Source organism: Mustela nigripes, chromosome 18 (assembly GCF_022355385.1).
Source record: "Mustela nigripes isolate SB6536 chromosome 18, MUSNIG.SB6536, whole genome shotgun sequence".
Taxonomy (NCBI): domain Eukaryota; kingdom Metazoa; phylum Chordata; class Mammalia; order Carnivora; family Mustelidae; genus Mustela; species Mustela nigripes.
Window position 1 is genome coordinate 14,069,388 of NC_081574.1, and position 19,897 is coordinate 14,089,284.

A 19,897-nucleotide genomic window follows, 5' to 3' on the forward strand; every position below is an offset into this window, starting at 1 on the left:
AAATGTCTGACATACTGAAATGGGACCCCTCTCCTTTTTTTTTTTTTTAAATGTAAAACCTTTTATCACCTTTCTATACTGGTTGAATTTTTATTTTTTTATTTTTATTATTTTTTTATTTTTTTAAGATTTTATTTATTTATTTGCCAGAGAGAGATCACAGGTAGACAGAGAGGCAGGCAGAGAGAGAGAGGGAAGCAGGCTCCCTGCTGAGCAGAGAGCCCGATGCGGGACTCGATCCCAGGACCCCGGGATCATGACCTGAGCCGAAGGCAGCGGCTTAACCCACTGAGCCACCCAGGCGCCCCCCCCCCTTTTTTTAATACTGGTTGAATTTTTAAAAACCACTCTTGTCGACCAGTTTCCATTACAGAAACAAGAATTTTTTTTAAGGTATAAAAAGAATGAAATATTTGCTTAACAGCTAAGTAAGTACTCCTCGTCCATCTATCCCGAATGGTCATTTAAATCAGACTAATACTTGTTGAGTTGTTGTAGTTGGAACTTCCCGGGAGGAAAGCTGACCCTCAGAGAAAGAACTGCTAATGGGGTTGAAGTTGGCTTTTAAATTTGCCGGAGAATGTTAACGTTATATACCCCGCATTCTATCTCCCAACTCACCCCGTTACGTCAGTGCTTGCAGAATTCCCCCTCGGCCAGTGTTCTCCACACATGAGAAGAAATAATCCAAAGAAGCCCACGAGAGTTTCTGTCCAAAATGCAAGAATGTGGATAGGTGCTCTCCGTTCCGACAGTGGTCGGATTTGCGGGATTAAAGAGATCTTACGAGGCTAAGCGTCCCGTTGACAAGCGGTGCTTTTAGGTATCTGCTTTTGCTTTGGAAAGATGCGAAGGTGTGGAAAAGGAGACAAGTCAGCTTTCAGCTCTATTTGGATATGAAGTTTATCTTTGTTCTTGAAGTCCTCAAAATCCAAATTCATGGTGAATTTTGGGACTAGAATCTGGAAGTGGTGGAAAGTGCAAACACTAAAAATACCCATCACAGCCATCTCTTTCCCAGGAGAGCCCTGCCGATTTCTTATGCAAGTTTGGATTCCACAGACACCTAAAAATACCAGTCATTAGACAAGGGCTTCGTAATAAAATAATCATCCTAAAAATCAGTGACTTGCAGTTAAAGCTTTGAAAACCCACTGGCAGTAGTGTGGAGAGTGGATTGGACAGGGACTGCTTCTACTGTTTTTTCAAACTAAACGTGATTGGACTGACAAACTTGAAAATCCAAGACATGAAAACTTTAGATGTAAGTTCTCTTTGGAAACTCGTGCTTATTCCTTCCTTTGGGAACAATCCGAGCACTTATCTTTTTTTTTCCCCCAGAGCTTTTTTTTTTTTTTTTTTAATTAATATATAACATATTATTTGTTTCAGGGGTACAGGTCTGTGAATCATCAGGCTTACACAATTCACAGCACTCACCATAGCCCATACCTTCCCCAATGTCCATCACCCAGCCACCCCATCCCTCCCCATAGCCCACTCCCCTCCAGCAACCCTTAGTTTGTTTCCTGAGGTTAAGAGTCTCTTATGGTTTGTCTCCCTCCCTGGTTTCATCTTGTTTCATTTTTCCTTCCATTATCCCCATGATGCCCCATCTTGCCTCTCAAATTCCTCGAATCAGTGAGATCATAGAATAATTGTCTTTCTCTGATTGACTTATTTCACTAAGCATAATACTCTCTAGTTCCATCCATGTCATCACAAATGGCAAGATTTCATTTCTTTTGATGGCTGCATAGTATTCCATTGTATATATGTACCACATCTTCTTTATCCATTCATCTGTTGATGGACATCTAGGTTCTTTCCATAGTTTGGCTATTGTGGACATTGCTGCAATAAACATTCGGGTGCACGTGCCCCTTCGGATCACTACATTTGTATCTTTAGGGTAAATACCCAGTAGCTGAGCACTGATTCTTAATGGTACATAAACATGATGACACTGGGGTTATAATACTGTGCAGGTTCTTAAGTTTTCTATGGTCAGTGCTTAGAAGGCTTACAGTCAGCAAATTCTGTTTATAGTACAAGTTGTTTTCTGGATTACACCTCAGCTTTCCTTTATTACAGCAGCAGAGTCAACGGGTCAATCACAAATGCTTATAAATGAGCCTTACTGGGGCACGTGGGTGGCTCAGTGGGTTAAGCCTTTGCCTTCTGCTCGGGTCATGATCCTATCATCCTGGGATCGAGTCTCGCATCGGGCTCTCTGCTCAGCAGGGAGCTTTCTCTCTCTGCTTTCTCTCTCTCTCTCTCTCTCTCTCTCTCTGCCTGCCTTTCTGCCTACTTGTGATCTCTGCTAAATAAATAAATAAAATCTTTGAAAATAAATAAACAAATAAATAAATAAATAAATAAGCCTTACCAGTTTTTTGAAAGAACTTAATGTCTGTGACAATAGTGATCGCAAGCATGCTGCCACGTCAGATACAGTTCGTTTTCTGTATGGGTTTGAAACCCGCATGGCAATGCTGCCCAAGCCCAGTGGGCATCATTCTCGGGGCTGCAGTGGGCACAGTGTCTCCTCTTGGGAGTGGCAGTCTGTGTGAGTGGTGCCCCCGAACTTATTCATCCAAAAGCCCTGGTTGGGAGTAGGGCATAGAAGCTCTCTTAAGTGGCTTCTCTTAGGTGAATGTGTGTTTTATGACGACGCTCAAGAATTTCATATATAGGGTGGGGGTTGTATCACTAATTCACATGGAGTTCATTTTGTACAGAAACTGTCATAAAATTCTTAAAAAATTGTTATTGTACCAGCCTGAAAGCCATTCGTGTAAACACCAACACACTACGTCTCTCAGGAGTAGAGCCCTAGACTAAAGGGAAACTGTGCAGTGCAAAAATTAGATGATTATACTAAACAATACATCATTCAAAAGCAATGTTGCCTTTCCCACGTTGGTCATGAAGGATGCCTTCTGAAGATGGTAGCAGGGATGGATGGACAGGTCACATCATATTCATGGGACACTCTCCCGGGCCATTACTCATGTTTTCATATCCCACTTTTGTAGTTTTGGAAGGATTGTGGCAAACTGAGTTTGCCCTGCTCTTCTAGGTTGCTACATGATGTTCTCTGAAGGTAATCTGGTTTCCATGGGTCCTGCCCCAAAGTTGAGACGATTACTAGCTAATGTTTCTAGAGCCCGCACTGCATTTCAGGTACTGCTGTCCATACATTAAACTCCTTTAGACTCAGAACTACCCTGTGAGGGTACCTGCTGTCATCCACATTCTGATGACCGTGAGCAGAGGTTCAGGTTAATTAAGTTGCCTAAGGCGGTACCTGCTGTATGTGTTTTCTAGCACAGCCTAACAAGGTATGGGGGCAAAAACACTAGAAATTTATTGTCTTACAGTTCAGGAGACTAGAACTACAAAATCAAGATATCAGTGCAGTTGGCTGGTTCCTTCTGAGGTCTGTTGAGGGTAGACAGACCACACTCCTTGGCTCATGGATGGACATCTTCAACCAATGTTTCTTCACATTGTCTTCTCTCTGTGCATGTGCTTCTGCCCACTTTCCTCTTTGTAGGAGAACATTGGTCATGCTGGAGAAGAGCCCATGCCAATGACCTCATTTTAACTTGTTTCTCTATACAAAGGCCCTGTTTCCAAGCAAGGTCCCATTCTGAGGTTTGGGGCATTAGATATAAACACAGGAAGGGTGTGGGCAGGGGAGGCTGCCTAATTCAACCACTACCATCAGCTCGTTGCAATGGAGCTGGAGTTTGAATCTAGCCACGTGGCCCTGGGCTCCAGGCTTTCGGTCTCCACATTCCATTGCCCTAACTGTGTTAGGCTGAGTCACATGTAATTGTCATTTTGTGGGTCAGACATGGCTGAACATTGGCAGTATGATTCGACCTGACCCATTTCCAAACTCTGGCATGCAGGTCAAATCAGTTAGTACTAGCACGCTCCGTGGGCCTGGCATTGAGGGATGGAGAATGCCCTAGAAATACATGAATGCTCTGTAACCTGGAAAGTTCATACTCTCTAATGAATTTGGACTCTTGATTCTGTCCTTTAAGAAAGACAAGGCATAAACACACAAAGGGCTATGCACATAAAGCCCTTTGAAAACAGTGTCGGTCCTGGTACCAGGAAGTGTCTGTCCCTTTCTTCTGGAATTTCTATACTAGTGAATATGGCATATTTGGCAGTGACCAGATGGATGTAGAGCATCTAAATTTCCACAGGTGTATTCCTTAGGGCCTTTGGGTTACGAGGTAACCTCCTTCCTACAGACTCAGTCTGAGAAGGAGAATGTTCTCACTTAAACCTGACAGACCCTGTTGTCCTTTTCAAAACCAAAGGTCATGGTTTCAGAATTGGAGGGTGCATCATGAGCCATGGTCAAGTCTAATTGCCCTTTGATGTAACTTACAAAATTAAGTTTATTAAGTAAGCTTAGTCTTGAAAAATGAGTGTGTGGTGTAGCTTCCAGGGTATACACTAGACTCTGTACATGTTCTGATTGTTTTCAAGTGCCAAGACAGCTATTTCAACTCAGTGTCCCTATTTTTTTTCTATCAAGGAAGACTTTTTTTGTAAATGTATATTACATCATATAAAACATTTTTCATTTTCCCCTCCTTTAAAAACACTCTGCTTTTTTTTTTTTTTAAAGATTTTATTTATTTATTTGACAGGCAGAGATCACAAGTAGGCACAGAGGCAGGCAGAGAGACAGGAAGAAGCAGGCTCCCTGCTGAGCAGAGAGGTGTATGCGGGGCTTGATCCCAAGACCCTGAGATCATGACCCTAGCTGAAGGCAGAGGCTTAACCTACTGAGCCACCCACGTGCCCCAAAACATTCTGCCTTTGATGGCTCAGTTTAGTAAAGGTTTGTGACAAAAGTGCCAGTCTCACTTCACCTGCTTCCATCTCTCTTCCTGAGCACCTCCGGGTCCTGCTGACTTGCCATGTGAAGTACTCGGAAACTTAGCAAAATTGGTAGGATTTTATCTGAGTTTGGGCTGCTGTAACAAAATGCCATAGACTGGGTGGGGGGGGGGGGTCTGAAGCCACAGACATTTAATTCTCAGAGTCCTGGAAGGCTAAGAGCTCTGAGATCAAGGCACCAGCTGATTTGGTGTCTGGTGAGGACCGTCTTGCTGGCTTGAAGACATGGCAAGAGGAGGGGGCTCTCGCTTCTTCCTCTTCTTATGAGGGCACATCCCGAGGGCCTCGCCCTCAGGAGCCCATCTAAGCCTAGTCACCTTCCAAAGGCCCTACCTCCTGGTACCCTTACATCAGCAATCAGGATTCAAATGCAGGAATATTGGGGGTGGGGGTCCAAACATTCAGTTCATAGCAGATTCGGAAAAAATCAGGAAGCAGCTGCAGGTTCCCTCTATGTTCTCAAGAGTCTTTATTCCTTTGGTTTCAGGTGTTCCCACCCCAAGTCAAGAAATTCTACGGCACACGTTGAACACGCTGGTGCGGGAGCGGAAGATCTACCCAACTCCAGATGGCTATTTCATCGTGACCCCACAGACTTATTTCATTACTCCCTCTCTCATAAGAACTAACAGTAAATGGTACCATTTGGATGAGAGGATACCTGACAGGTCTCAGTGTACCTCTCCACAACCGGGAACCATAACGCCCTCTGCCTCAGGCTGCGTCAGGGAAAGAACGTTACCCAGAAACCACTGCGACTCTTGCCACTGCTGCAGAGAAGACATGCACAGCATGCTTGCTTCCACTCTGCAGAGGAAACCCGCCAAGGACTGCAAAGACCCCTACTGCCCTCCGTCACTATGCCAGGTGCCACCCACTGAAAAGAGCAAAAGTACTGTAAACTTTTCTTATAAGACAGAAACTCTCTCAAAACCTAAAGATGGTGAAAAGCAGTCCAAAAAATTCGGGCTCAAATTATTCCGGCTGAGTTTTAAAAAAGATAAGACCAAACAACTAGCCAATTTCTCAGCCCAGTTTCCTCCCGAGGAGTGGCCCCTGCGAGACGAAGACACACCAACTACTATCCCCAGGGAAGTGGAAATGGAAATCATTAGGCGCATTAACCCGGACTTGACCGTGGAAAATGTCATGAGGCACACTGCACTAATGAAGAAACTAGAAGAAGAAAAAGCGCATAGGAGTAAAGCTGGGTCCTCTGCCCATCACAGTGGAAGAAGTAAAAAGAGTAGGACTCATCGCAAGTCCCATGGAAAATCTCGGTCACACAGCAAGACACGAGTGTCTAAAGGAGACCCTTCGGATGGTTCTCATCTGGATCTCCCAGGTGACAGAGAGTATGACTTTTGTGATCCTCTTACCAGGGCACCCAGGGAGGGCTGCTTCATCATTGAACACAAAGGAGATAACTTCATCATGCATAGCAACACGAACGTGATCGAGTCTCATTTCCCCATGACCCCAGAATGGGATGTGTCTGGGGAATTGGCCAAAAGGAGAACTGAGATGCCTTTTCCTGAACCTTCCAGGGGAAGCTCCCACTCAAAAGTGCACCGAAGTCACAGCCATACCCAGGACCGAAGGTCCAGGAATGAGAGATCCAGCAAAGCCAAGGAGAGATCCAGATCGATGGATAACTCAAAGGGCCCTCTGGGTGCTTCTTCTCTAGGGACACCCGAAGACCTGGCTGAAGGCTGTAGCCAAGATGACCAAACCCCCAGCCAGTCCTACATTGATGACAGTACTTTAAGGCCTGCACAAACAATTGGTCATCAAAGGGCTCACGTTTCATCCACGAGCTATAAAGAGGTGTGTATTCCAGAAATAGTCGGTGGCAGCAAGGAGCCTTCCAGTGCTTGTAGCCTTCTGGAGCCGGGCAAACCCCCTGAGAGTTTGCCATCCTGTCCCACAAAAACAGCTACAGATGACTATTTCCAGTGCAACACCTCCAGTGAGACAGTCCTCACGGCGCCATCACCTCTGGGAAAGAACAAAGAGGATCATGACACTCTAACTCTGGCGGAAGGGGTGAAAAAGCTGCCTCTGCCTGACAGGCAGGCCCCACATTCTTCTAGAGAGCCTGTAGGGCACAAGGAGGAGTCACCAAAAGGGCCAGGTGGGGGTCCAGCCGCTTCGGGCACAGGGGCAGAAGGGATGGCCAATGGACGCCTCGTCCAGCACCACAGCGCTGAGCCCAGCAGCCTGGACAAGAGGAAAGAGATATTCAGCAAAGACACATTGTTCAAACCTCTTCACAGCACCTTGTCTGTCAACAGCTATCACAAATCGAGCCTGTCCCTCCTCAAATCTCTTCCGAAGACCCCTGCCGACACACTGCCAGGCCGATGCGAGAAACTGGAGCCGTCGCTGGGAACCTCAGTGGCACCAGCGATGCCCGGTTCCCAGCGTCAGCAGGAGTCGGGGGGGAACCAGGAAGCCTCTTTTGACTATTACAACGTTTCCGACGATGATGACTCTGAGGAAGGGGCCAACAAAAACACGGAAGAGGAAAAAAACAGAGATGATGTAGGCACCATGCAGTGGCTCCTTGAGAGGGAGAAGGAAAGAGACTTGCAGAGGAAGTTTGAGAAGAACCTCACCCTCCTGGCCCCAAAAGAAACCGACAGCAGCAGCAACCAGAGAGCCACCCATTCGGCACGCCTCGACAGCATGGACAGCAGCAGCATCACTGTGGACAGTGGATTCAACTCCCCACGGTAGGGAGAAACATCGCTGCTTGCGTACACACGCGCACACACACACATACACACACGTGTGTGCATGCACGCACACACCCACCAGGGCCCGGGGCTTTATATAAATAACTTGAAAAGCTTCCCATGTCACTGTTTTAATTCTGTGAATGCGGGTTAAGGGTTGTGTGAGTTGCACTGTTAACAACCTGTTTCTGACTTCTTTTTCAGGAATTGAAACAAATGTTTCTGCAGCTGTAGAGATCACCAATCTGGACTGGTGGGTTGGCTCCCTCCCTCAAACTGGCATCAGGCCAATATAACTAGGACAGACATTTTCCAGGATTTTTCTTCTATGTTTCTGTTAGCACCGTGCAGATAAAAGAAGGGTTTTTTTTTTTTTTTTTTTTTTTTGTTTGTTTAATCTTAGTAATTTCTTGAGTAGAATGAGTGGTCAGTAGTCACCTGGGGTTTGAGTAGGTCTTGGGTATAAATCTCTTGGCTCAAGGAGAGGGTCCTTCTAGTGGGAGGAGCAGATCTCAGCACCTTCCTGGGGGAGCTAGATGCTAGTTGCCCTTCTAATCCTGACCCTGTGTGCTCCCTCCCCCACCTGCTCATACACTTCACGTCCACAGAGAAATGGAGTCTTGTGTCTTTCACAGAACAGTGAGGAGCCTCTGTTCCCTTAGATCAGAGTGTTTTCTCTCTCCTCCTGCAGCATTGATACAGACCATTAAGGCCCTCTAATCATAGCTGGTAATTCAGAAAGGATTAACAGAGTGCACGCGATGCCTAACAGCCATGTCCGGCGTGCTGAAGTGGTTCAGGGGTTAAGAAAGCAAAAGAGAGTCTATGCAACTTCCTTTTATTTCCTCCTTAACTCTTCCTTCTCCTCCAAGGGTAACTTGGGACCTAATTCTCCTTCTAAATTCTACTCCAGATTGGTGACTCTGAGATGCAGAAATACTACTAAGAGGTGGACATTTCTCATTAGCTGTGATTCCCAAGATTCTGCGATACTGATCATTTTAATGAGTACTCAGATACGATGATGAACTTCATTTATTTTTTTTTTGAACTTCATTTATTTTAATTATTAAGAATGAAACTTAGTTCTGTTGTGATCATTTCACTTTATCTCTAGATAATTTGGGGATAGCACATCCCCAGATCAGAATTGGGAATTTCTAATCGGCCCCATATTTGGCCTTTGTTATTTCTTAAAGGGCTAGTTTTTTATTATGATGAGGATTATTTTTGCCATGTAACCTTTTTATCTAAGTTAACACGTGTGTGGAATTCTAATGTCCAAACAAACCAGAGATGGTGCTCTGCTTAAAGTGGGTGTGAGCCCAGGAGCTCCAAGTCTCCTCCGCCTTTCCCTCATGGAGCCCTAACTGACCTCAGGGAGCCATGGCCCTCCATCCAAAAACGACTGGCCTATCGAGTGACTTTTCTACAAAATAACTTACACTAAATATATTTTTTTTAAATCCTCAATCAAATTTTAATTTATTTACCAATTATTTTATATCTCCTTTTCTTTCTGTTTCCCTCTTCTGCTCTTTTTTTTTCCTCTTGAATTTCTAACAGCGGCTACCAGGGAGGCATAATCGAAGGTCTGTAATTGACAGTAGAAGTTCAAAGCCATGGCTTATGGAAGGTGTGGTTTATCTGCCTGTACCTTATGTTCACCTGTTTTTTTACTATGTAGACTCTGCCTCCCTCATGCTTTACACACTGGTTTCTGAACTTGCGTGGTACCCCTTGGCCCGAGCACCACCACAGAAGGCAGACTGCTGTGCTCCAGACATAACTGCTACAGAGACATTGAGAGTAGTTTAATGGTTTCTAACTCAGCCTACCACCACAGAATATTGAAAGGTTTTTTGGTTTGTTTGGGGGCAAATAAATACTCATGAGATCATTGAACCAGTCTTGCCACAGAATGTATTGTTTTATCTCTAAATTCGGGGGGCAGAATATAGAACTTGTGAACGGAATTATTTCTGGAAGTGAGTTTATTTTCATTTAAGTTAAATGCTTTGTCACGGTAAGAGATACGATGGTTCTGAGGGGACAACTTTCTCCCACTTAGCTACATGTCTCTCCACTACTGTTAGGTAGAATTTTCTCCGTAGGAATACATAGATGGCCCATAAATTTCATGCAGTTAGATAATCTACAGAATAATTCCTAATTTTGCCTCTTTTGCCTTTAATATCCTGTGGTTAGAAAGTAGGTCACAACCATTTTAAACCGTATTTTCAGCACACCTCAGTTAATCGACTAAGTTGTTTTCTGATGCATGATTGTGGTCTGTGGAGGAGAATATTTGAGTTCTAGGGAGTTTTATTCTCCAGCAGGAGGAGGATTTTAGCCAAGTAGCATTATCAGGCTGATACGTCTCCAGTGCCGTGACATACAGATACTTTAAGTGGGTCATTTATTTGAGTCTTTTAGTACCTCCTCCACTGAGCGAACAACAAAGACCAAGAAAGGTGATCCCCACACTCCGAGCTTTCCATGCTAGCTCAGAAGTCGTCTTCAGCCACATTCCCAAAATTCTTCAGGCCCTTTTGTTGGGACTGCAAGGGTTTTTAGACGGAAACAAGGTAGAAGCTTCAATTCTGCTCTGAGATCGGATATTGAACATGAAAACTCTTGACCTAAAAAACCTGCAACTCCAAATCTGAGGCCAAAAACAGGCTGACAAACAGTGTGAAAATCCGAGGGTGCAGAGCGGCCAGGGACGTGCCCGCTTCATAGGGTGTGAGCATGCGCTGTCGAAGTGTGGGGCGAGGGAGGTGCGCGCATCCAGGAGGAGCCCCATACCTGATCTGTTCACGTCTGCTTCTAAACTCCTGTCCTTTTATTCCATGGGGTTTCTTTTCCAACAAAGATCAAGAGCTTTTAAATGGGAGGACTATTTCTACTGCTAATGTTCTATCTCCATTAGCTTTTTCATCACACCCAGAGCCCTCATTAGGAGCGTGGCACCCTGCCCTCATTATTACAGCAGTAACGAAATATATACCGTTTGGAGAAACTGGAGTGCTTTATCTATTCATCACTATGAATGACTCTGCACAGAGGTGGTCAGAGGCATCTTCGAGCACAGACAGCTCCCAGCTTAGATGGTCTTTAGCAGTGATGTGTGTGCACAGTGCCTGGTCCAGTGCCTGGCATACAGCGGGTGCCTGATGAGAGCAAACCCTGCCTTGAAAGCTGATTTCAAAGGCTTAAGCGGGTTTAAGGGCCTTTGGACCTTAAAATGCATTTTTCCATAGAAAAGGGGTCACCAGTAACCAAGGCAGTCTGAAGCCAAGTCATAGTAGCTGCTTCATTCATTAGATGCCGGATGTACAACTGAAATAATTATAATGTATCTAGCTTTTTAGCGTACAGATTCATCGACACTTACTTCTTCACAATCACTCTGTGAGTAGGTTAATCCCCTAACCCTCCTCATTTTAGAGATGGGGAAATCGAATACTATAAAAAGTTACTCTTGCAGTTAAGAGTGAAACTGAAGGAATGGGTCACAATATCTTTGGGGTTCTACGTGTTGATTGCCTTCTTTCTTCCTCCGCCGGACCTTAGGCCTCAGCAAAGGTGCTGGCAAGCCCCTGGTGAATTTTCTTAGGGAAAGGGTAAGGCAGGTAAGTAGGTGAGTCTAACACTTAACATCGCTTTAGTGGTAATGTTCTGGGGTATTCTGTAGGTATGCTCAGATCTACCGTAAGCACAATGAAAGAACTTGACTTATTTCTGTAAACATATTAACCTTCTGGAGGTGCCCTTTGCAGTCAAGAAAGATCCAGTTGTCTTTTTGGTAGTTGATGACGAAAATTCTTTTAAACAGCTACCCCTTGGCACACTCAAGGACACAAGGGTTAGGATGAAATAATCCACTATCTAAGAAGTGCCACCAAACACAGTACAAGCATCCCCTGCTTTCTGAAACTTTGTGTTAACAACCCTTCACTTTTACGAAAGACCCTATGTTAGTAACAGCTTTCTTCGTGAAAGCAAAAATCTTCAGATTTCTTACACTCAGCAAAAACAGGTACTAACCTGGGTCTTCTGTAGCAGCGAAGGGCATTAATGGAGAGCATTTGGAAAGCACGTGTAAACCCTTCCTGACGTTTAGGCTTACAGAAGATTTCATATGAACACCCTGCACTCCGATAGTGGGAAAAAAATCTATGCGGGGTTCAGACAAAATGGCTGTTAATTTAGTGTGGGAATGACGGAGAGGTGGTGAGGATGTCCGTTGAAGCAGTCTGACCTGCCGACTAGTTTCAGCAGGCTGAAATCAGCAACGGGGGGGGCCAACTCTCATAGAGTATTTTCTAAACTCTGAATCTGCCCAGTCGGGTAAATGGATGTTTTGAGCATCCTTGTGGTTTCTTCAGCATCTTTGTAAACTTAGGTTTCTTATTCCTATTTTGAGGACTTTGAATATAGAACCTGTCCAGTTCCTATCCATCAGGCTAAGTAACCTTATTTCTACTATTGCCCTACACATTTAAAATGTTAATGTTCTGAATCAAGATTCAAGAAGTTCTAACTTTAAAAATTAGAAGAGAAGTAGAAATACCTTTAAATCACCTCTGTCCATAACAAGCCTTGAAAAATAAAATATTGCTACCAATGTAAACTTCACAAATGAATGGGGGAAATCTAAGATTCCTGATCTGGAAATACAATGTATGTCCGTGAAAGTGTTAACATTTGAAACAGAGGCGTGAAGTGTTTTAAGAAGAACTTTATTCCCATCAGAGTGCCAAATTAGCTAATGGTATGCCTTGAAGTCCACCAAAGTCAAAATCTGCTAATCAGGAATGAAAACAGAATCATTAGGGGCAAAATTGAGTTTATTCATTTATTCAGTGAATTTCCAGCCTGAAATACAATCATCGCATATGTGTACTTAAGAGGATTCTTTTCTAAAATGAACGTGATAGCGATCGATCCCATCAAATTTGGAAGCGGTTTCCTTGAATGGGGAAGGAAGGGGAAAACATTTAAAGTGCACTTAGCTGGATGAAAACCCGTTATTCAGGGTGCCGTGGATTTTACCGTGTTTGAGAGTTTCTGGAGCCCACATTGGACGAGCATATGTGAATAATCAGTGGGAGACGGTGTATATATGACATCATGAGCCAACAGAGGAAATCCATTAACCACATCATTTGCTCTTCCTCTGGGGCTCAAGAGATAATTATTTATGTTGAAAACAAAACAAAACAAACCCTTTTTACTCTTTTAGCACTCGGGAGAGCCTGGCTTCCAACACGTCCAGCATTGTTGAAAGTAACCGGCGTCAGAACGCTACCTTGAGCCCAGTCCACGGCGGAGCTGGCCCGGCCTTCAACTTCCGAGCGAGCACGGACCCCGCGACCAACGAAGCAGAGAAATTACAGAAACCTTCCAACTGCTTGCAAGCTTCTGTTACTAGTGTGTGACAGTCGTACTGTCTCCGATCTCCTGTCTCATTCGATACAGCCAAGTTTACGACACTGGGACTGATGTTTACATCTGGGGAAAGACAAGCATCTCGACCACAGTTTTTGTGTTTACTTAAACTGTGCTGCTAAGTAGGCTAGGGCAAAAAAAAAACAAAAAACAAAAAAAACAAACAAAAATCTTTATTTCAGAGTATTGCTTTTCACATTTATGGCTCTGTAGCAACCGAATAGCAGTAGGGGTGATATGTATACGTTTGTTTCACTACTTGTAACTGAGCACACATAGGAAAGTCTAGACACTGTAAGTGTGGTATGCATTACAATGTCATGAAGTTGCCAATTCCATTTTTAAATGCCACAGATGCGTGTTGCTCCCAGTCTGTGGCCGGAGGGTGCCACGGAACTGATCCTTGACACTTCCCAAACACAAACAAACAAAAAAGGACAAAAAAAGCGTAAGCCACCACAACATGTCCAAGGCCAGGGTCCAGCTTGAGGAAGATCAATGTCAAACTGACCGGAAGGGACCCCAGCCCTTTGTGTGTGAATTGTTTATGCACCCGTCATTTTTCACTGTGAGTTTTCATGACACAGTTTTTTGCAGGAGCCCGTGGAAGTGTGTCAGAAGGGGTCGTGATCGAAATTCTGGGAGTGTTTGTTTTTTTTTTTTTCAGGATTTTGTTTTTAAGTGAAACAGATGCTTGTCTGATTTTTAACCTTCCATAATCACGAACAGGAATATAGGCCTTTGATTCTGAAGTGGGTGAAGGAAGGGGGTCCCCAGCCTGGCTGGGGCACGGCACTGAGGCACAGAAGCAGGGAGATGTGGGCTCTCTAATGCTGTCAGTCAAATATTTAAGGAAGACAATTTCCTCCTTGTGATCCTTATGATGATCCTATCTTACTATAATAGATACAATGATTAGTTTGTTTAAAAGCAAAATGTTCTTTGTGATACAAATGAAGAGTATGGCCTGGGGATGTTATTCTTTCTAATGGAAGGACATTAATCTATTTTATGTAGTTTTAAATAGAATGCCTAAATTAGGCTATGGGAGATCATTTTTAGTGGTTATAGGAAAGAGCAAAGTTAGGGAGAGTTGAACTTCAGGCCTTTTATTCCTGGAAAGATATCTATAGAGAAAACTTTAAAATAATTTTTGATTAGAAATTTACATGTGCCCATGTAATTACCAACAGAATGTGCTCATTCTGCAAGTATGGTATAATCTGAACTTGTACTCCCCTAAAATTTATCAGAGTAACAATTATGCATACATGAACTATGCCAGAGTAATGTTTACAGATACTTTGTAACCAATTTCAGGAGGCATTTTTTAGGTGGATGTATAGTTCCTAGCCCAACTTATTTCAAAATGGTTTGTTAACACGTTGCTTTGGTTTACAATGTCTTGTTGAATACAAAGAAGACTCAGCAGCATAGGGATTACCAATAACCTTGAGCTTCAACTTTACAGAAAAGAGACATTCAAAACTCCCCATTTTATTCTATGAGAACAATGGACTCAATGTGTCGATAATGACAAATTATTTGCAGAAGGGTTGCATATGACACAAGTAAATGGTCTGACCAAAAGTTTAGTTCAGTAGCATGTGCTGTTTGGAGCCATATAATGAAATATATATCCAAAAATAAATCTAAATTCTTTCCACCTCAGACTACGGTAATTGGCAAAAAATGTGTGCAACATTTCTGCTTCAGTACAGGTTTAATCACTAGGGATCTGTTTAAAGAATGCACTCCGGCACATAATTGGACCTATTCTTGAAGCATGTGGATAGTCTCTCATGCTTTTTCAGATATTTGGAAGTCGCATTAGGTCAAACTGGACTCCTCAAGTTTAGTCTAGATTCCTTTTTTTGTGCTTAGAATGAAACGTAAGCACATTTCTTGGTAAACCCCCATCCCACTAAAATGCTTTAAGTCAGTTGGCTTTCACTCTCATGCCTTATTTCCTCCAAGGCATGTCCCGATTGCCCAGAAATGCACTATTTGTCTCATTGCTTAAATATGTCCAGGAGGAATGATAATGTAACTAATAGACTACACACACAGTCTGTTTCCCTGGGGAGTTATATACCATACGGTTACCAAATTCTCCTGTCTAAATTCCTTTTTTTCCAAAAAACCTGCTCTCGAGTGTCAAATCATACCATCAGTTCATAAATAACATAACCATTGAAACAATACATCAGCCTCTCGTTGATCCTCTGAAAGTAGCCATTATAGTAATCAAACGCAGCGTGGACCGGAAAGGAAAGCATTACCTTTAAGAGAAGCTTTAAAATAGGAATTTATCAGTATTCCACAAGAAATAGGTTTACAGAAGACATGATGCAAATAAAACGTGTATACCATTCGCCCGATGCTATGGGGTACGTGATTTCAAAAACAACGGTGATGACTCCCTTAGACCTGGAGCCATTAGCGTAGAAAAGATGGGCTTTAAAGATGTTACGATGTAAGCAGACGTTCCGTGTGGAAGTGTCCCCGTCTGCATTTAATGAGGAGTTCTGGATGGGGGAGGCGTGGCGGCAGGAAGCGTTGTTACAGATGTGACCCGAGACGGTCCTCCGGACGGCGGGCGAGCTTCTCAGTGGCCAAACCCTCAGCCCACGCCAAGCTTTGCCAACATCCTTGTCCTCCCTTGAACTGATAGAGCTTTGTGTGACATGGCTGCTGATCTAGTCTTCACTTAGAGTTTATCAGCTGAAAGGTTTACAGAACTGAGTCTGCTTGAATCTCTGTGTAGCGTTCAACTCTAAAGGGTCAACCCGTCTGTCGGCATTTTGCACACTTATGTATTATTATGATGCAGCATATTACTTTATGGCAATTTTTATTTTTTACATATAACTACCTCCATAAATTTGATGAAACGGCAGCAGTGTGTTTAAAGTGTATTGTTCAGAAAAGCAAAGTTGAAAACCTCCGTAGACATGAGGCCATGGCGTTCCGTGTGTGTGTCAGTGACTGCCCCTGTAGACTCGTGACTTCTTCATGGCTGTGGTTTGGTTTTACGGCATTATTGCGCTTTCAGATGTAAACCTGTCTCTCCTCTCTTTCCCACGAAAGCACACTTGATTTTGTTACCAACGAAAGGAAGTTGGAATCTCTGGTCTTTTCCCACCGCCCCACCCCCACCCCACTCCTGCTAAGAGTTCTCCCCCGGGGGGAAGAGCCGAGCCGATCGGTAAACATAATTTAGCAAGCTCTTTCGTCCTGTCAGAATCGGATGTGGAAATTCTAGGTTTTCAGTAACTGAAGAGACACAACAAATTTGGACTGTGCTGGCTTTGAAGTACTTTGGGCCTCTCTGCCTTCACTCACATGCTAGCATCCCGAGCCCAAATGTCATCTTAATTAAAAGAGCTGTGTTCCGTTAAATACTTTGTATTCCATTTTATATATTTTGCACATCTCAGGGTACCTCAATGAGCATATGAAAAGGGGGGGTGCCATCGAATAGAGAAGACAGCTAGAGGAGCTGAATGGGAACCAAACAAGATAAAAATACCAAATTACTGCTTCTCTGATGTTGTGAAGTCCAAGTTCAGGAGGCATAAATTCAAGGTTAATCTGGACTAACAATGATCTGAACACCAGCTGTTCCCAAGTCTCCCTTTCTCAGAGCCCAACCAGCGGTTCAAGGATGTAAACTCAAATTCTATCGCAACTGCCAGGGGGAGGAAAAACCTGTTGGATGAAAAGGAAAGCATTGTGTGTTTTTTTGTTTGGTTTGGTTTGGTTTGGTTTTAGGTTGGCACAGCTTTGTAAAATCCTACCCAGAATAAACCACTTATTGCCACCAAGTGTACTTGAAAATAAAGTTTTTAACCTAAATTATAGGCGTATAACTCACAATAGTGAACCTATTTTGAAAAGTCTCGCCATTTATAACATGGGCAGTATTTTGAGCTTGATGAAAAGCCAACAACAAGCGATCATGACTTCGCCAGTTCATTTTGGGATCTCAAAGTGCTTCCAAAGCATTCAGATTGACAGACAGTTAACTAAGCAGGTCCTATTTGTAATACCCATACTTGAAATGGAGAGAGAGAAGGAGGGACCTCAGATTACCCAGAAATTTCCGTGGCAGCTACCAGTGATCTGTTTTCTATCTGTTTGATAGACCCTCATGAGAAATCACTAAATACAATGCTATTTTTCTGATGTGTGCTAATAAAGTCAAAGAAAACAAATAACAACTGTACACTCTTGTCCATTTTCATTCCAACAGTTCAGGGTGTTTGGAATTTTGCAAAACCCACCCAAATGCTGTTGCGGTCAGAGGCAGGTCCTAGACGTACACCCTTGTTTACAGTTTCCTATTGGGCTTTGGTAATTCCTGTGCGAAATACCATCCTTCAGGAACATGACTGCTATGGGCAGTGGAAAGGTGCTGAAACAGGAACTGTAATTTAAAAAGTTTATCAAGTACTCTTGACTGTGCTACTTGAGCACACTACAGTATATTGAGTCCTACCCGGAAGAATCTGGATTTCCAAGGGAGCCGACCTAGTTCTCAGTGTTTCCTCAAAGTCGGGGATACCAGATCCTTGCCGAGGACCTTCTCCATTGCCACGGGCCAGTCACAGAACCAGCTAACAGCACGCTGTCCCTCAGACGACAGAGTCCCAAGCAGAAGTGATCCTGTCCTCTGGTTCCCCCACCTCCCATCCCCCACCTACCCAACCCCCCACCCCAGCCACCGCCCTGCCCATTCTCTTCTGTTAGCAAGCCAGGTGTCTGCACGTGTTTAGGGCTTGGGGAAGCTAGAACACAGGAAGAACGAATCCAAAAGCATGGAAAACCTTGTTTTGCCTGGGGTTAGTAAAATACAGGCAGGAAGGAGATTACCATCGGTCTGATCTTTGCCAAGTTAGATTAAAGAATCAGCCGTCGCTCTGTCATTCTCTCAGAAGGTTTTACAGAATGAAGGATACATCCAGTTTTTTCCCATAGATTTTTCTTTGGAGACATTTCATAAATTATATATGCGAAAAAACTTCATGATGTAATTTCCTGGAGTGTTTGAAATAGGCTTGGCATCTCCCGGATTGAGTTCGCCTCTGCATCTTTTGCAGCAGCAGCCCAGAGAGAGATCCCCAGTGATCGACCCTCTAACACATAATCCTGTGCTTTCACAGTTGTTCCGTGACTTACAGTTGCTGATTGGCAGGGTTGAGAATTCTATAAGGCTCAAGGGGGACTAAACCTTGTGATTGTATATTATCAGTTCTAGGGCTTCAACTGCTCATTGTTGGCTTCCAGTGAGAACACACACACACCCTGCCAAGGAGGGAAGGGGAGCTCCACAAGTGAGGCAGCAAATGTAAGGCTAGATGGTTGGCTGGTCCATGCACAGCTGCCTACCCCCCTGACTAAAGGCTGACCTTGGCATCCCAGTTCCTTTGCTCCCACCCAGAAGAGGTACCAAATCTGAGATCTGAGAGCTCCTTTAGTATCAGTCCTCTGCAGTTACGGGAAATTCACGAAGTACGCACTCAGCAGCTCCTTGCCCACCTGTCTTCCCAGGTCCTTACTCCCTGCCTCTGTCCCACTCCCCCACCTAGACACTGATCCACCACCACGGTTTCCACCGTGGAAGGGCAAAACAGTGTGTGGTATCATGCACACGTGATGGGTGAGGACTAGAGCTGCCCTCCGGTCACCTTCATGTAAGTATTGACAGCTACAAGTTAAGGTCCTTAGAGTAGTTGACATAGACACTACTTTCTAGAAGAGAATTACATTTCAACCGTTAAGTTTAAAGGGATCATAATTCTGCAGGTATCTTTCTCCGAGTGACTGAATGTGACTATTGCATTGGGGTAAATGAATTAAGACGTGCAAGTGGGATTTACTGTATGTTAGAAAGGAGTTTTGCAGCCAAGACTGCCTTGAATAAAATGTGTTTGCACTGAAAAAAAAAAAAAAAAAAAAACAAAACTTTAAATTACTTGGTCTCTGGTTGCTGTAAAGGTCATCCAAGATGGATGTTCTGTTTATATTGTATAGTATTTCATATGAAATAATTACAGTTCATGAAATGTCTTCCCTAATGTTACTGATTTACGACAGCACATTTGTAACATGGTTTTTATCGTGTCGGTGTGCCATATTGTAAATGATGATGGCTTGTCATGCTTAGTATAATAACTTAAGAGGAAAAAAAGCACAGGGATTTTTGTAAGTCTATATTTGAAAGTCCCTCCATATGGTAATATTGTGTTCATGTTGTTTATGTAGTGTTGTGTGAAATATCCATTTTGGATTGTGTTACTTTTTAAGATATTAAATAACATTTGGTTATATGTCTAAGTGGATTTTTTTGGTATTTGGTACAAAAGTACTTCAGGTGAGACTGATTCATTTCTCTCAATAGGGAGTTTATAACGAATTTTTTTATTATACAATCTTTGTTATTAGAGCTTTTGAATTAAAACAACTGAAAAGGGAAATACCTGATCAGAAATCTTTGTCCAGAAATATTGAAAGAGCCACAGTTTTTTTTGTGTGTGTGTGTTTTTTTTTTTTTTTGCTAGCTATTCAAATTTTGCAGAGTCGGGCTTAGGGATGCCCAGAATTGTGTTTTCTGTGAAATCAGAAAGCAGTGGGGTTGGTCTGTTTTGTTAGCCCTCAAAACACAACTTCTACACCCAAAATAAATGTGATCCCCTTTCCAGGGAACACCCGGGGGCTAGCCACATATTCCCAAGTAGGAAATTCCTCCCCTCCGTGTCTCACCACCTCCA

General features: G+C 43.4%; 1 protein-coding gene across 9 annotated transcripts in view; it reads left to right on the forward strand.

The window, feature by feature from the left end:
- The window catches only part of STOX2 (storkhead box 2), a 210,246-nt gene extending 190,790 nt beyond the window's left edge, over positions 1 to 19,456 (forward strand). For 7 of the 9 annotated variants that reach the window (XM_059384447.1, XM_059384448.1, XM_059384455.1 and 4 more), the window contains 2 exons: positions 5,420 to 7,667; positions 12,919 to 19,456. In XM_059384447.1, the coding sequence (XP_059240430.1) occupies positions 5,420 to 7,667; positions 12,919 to 13,114 (2,444 nt within the window). In that variant the 3' untranslated portion in view covers positions 13,115 to 19,456. Of the gene's footprint in view, positions 1 to 5,419; positions 7,672 to 7,874; positions 7,924 to 12,918 lie in introns of those variants that run through there. The other 2 variants (XM_059384451.1, XM_059384452.1) reach the window with 2 other exon arrangements.
- The last annotated feature ends 441 nt before the right edge of the window (positions 19,457 to 19,897 follow it).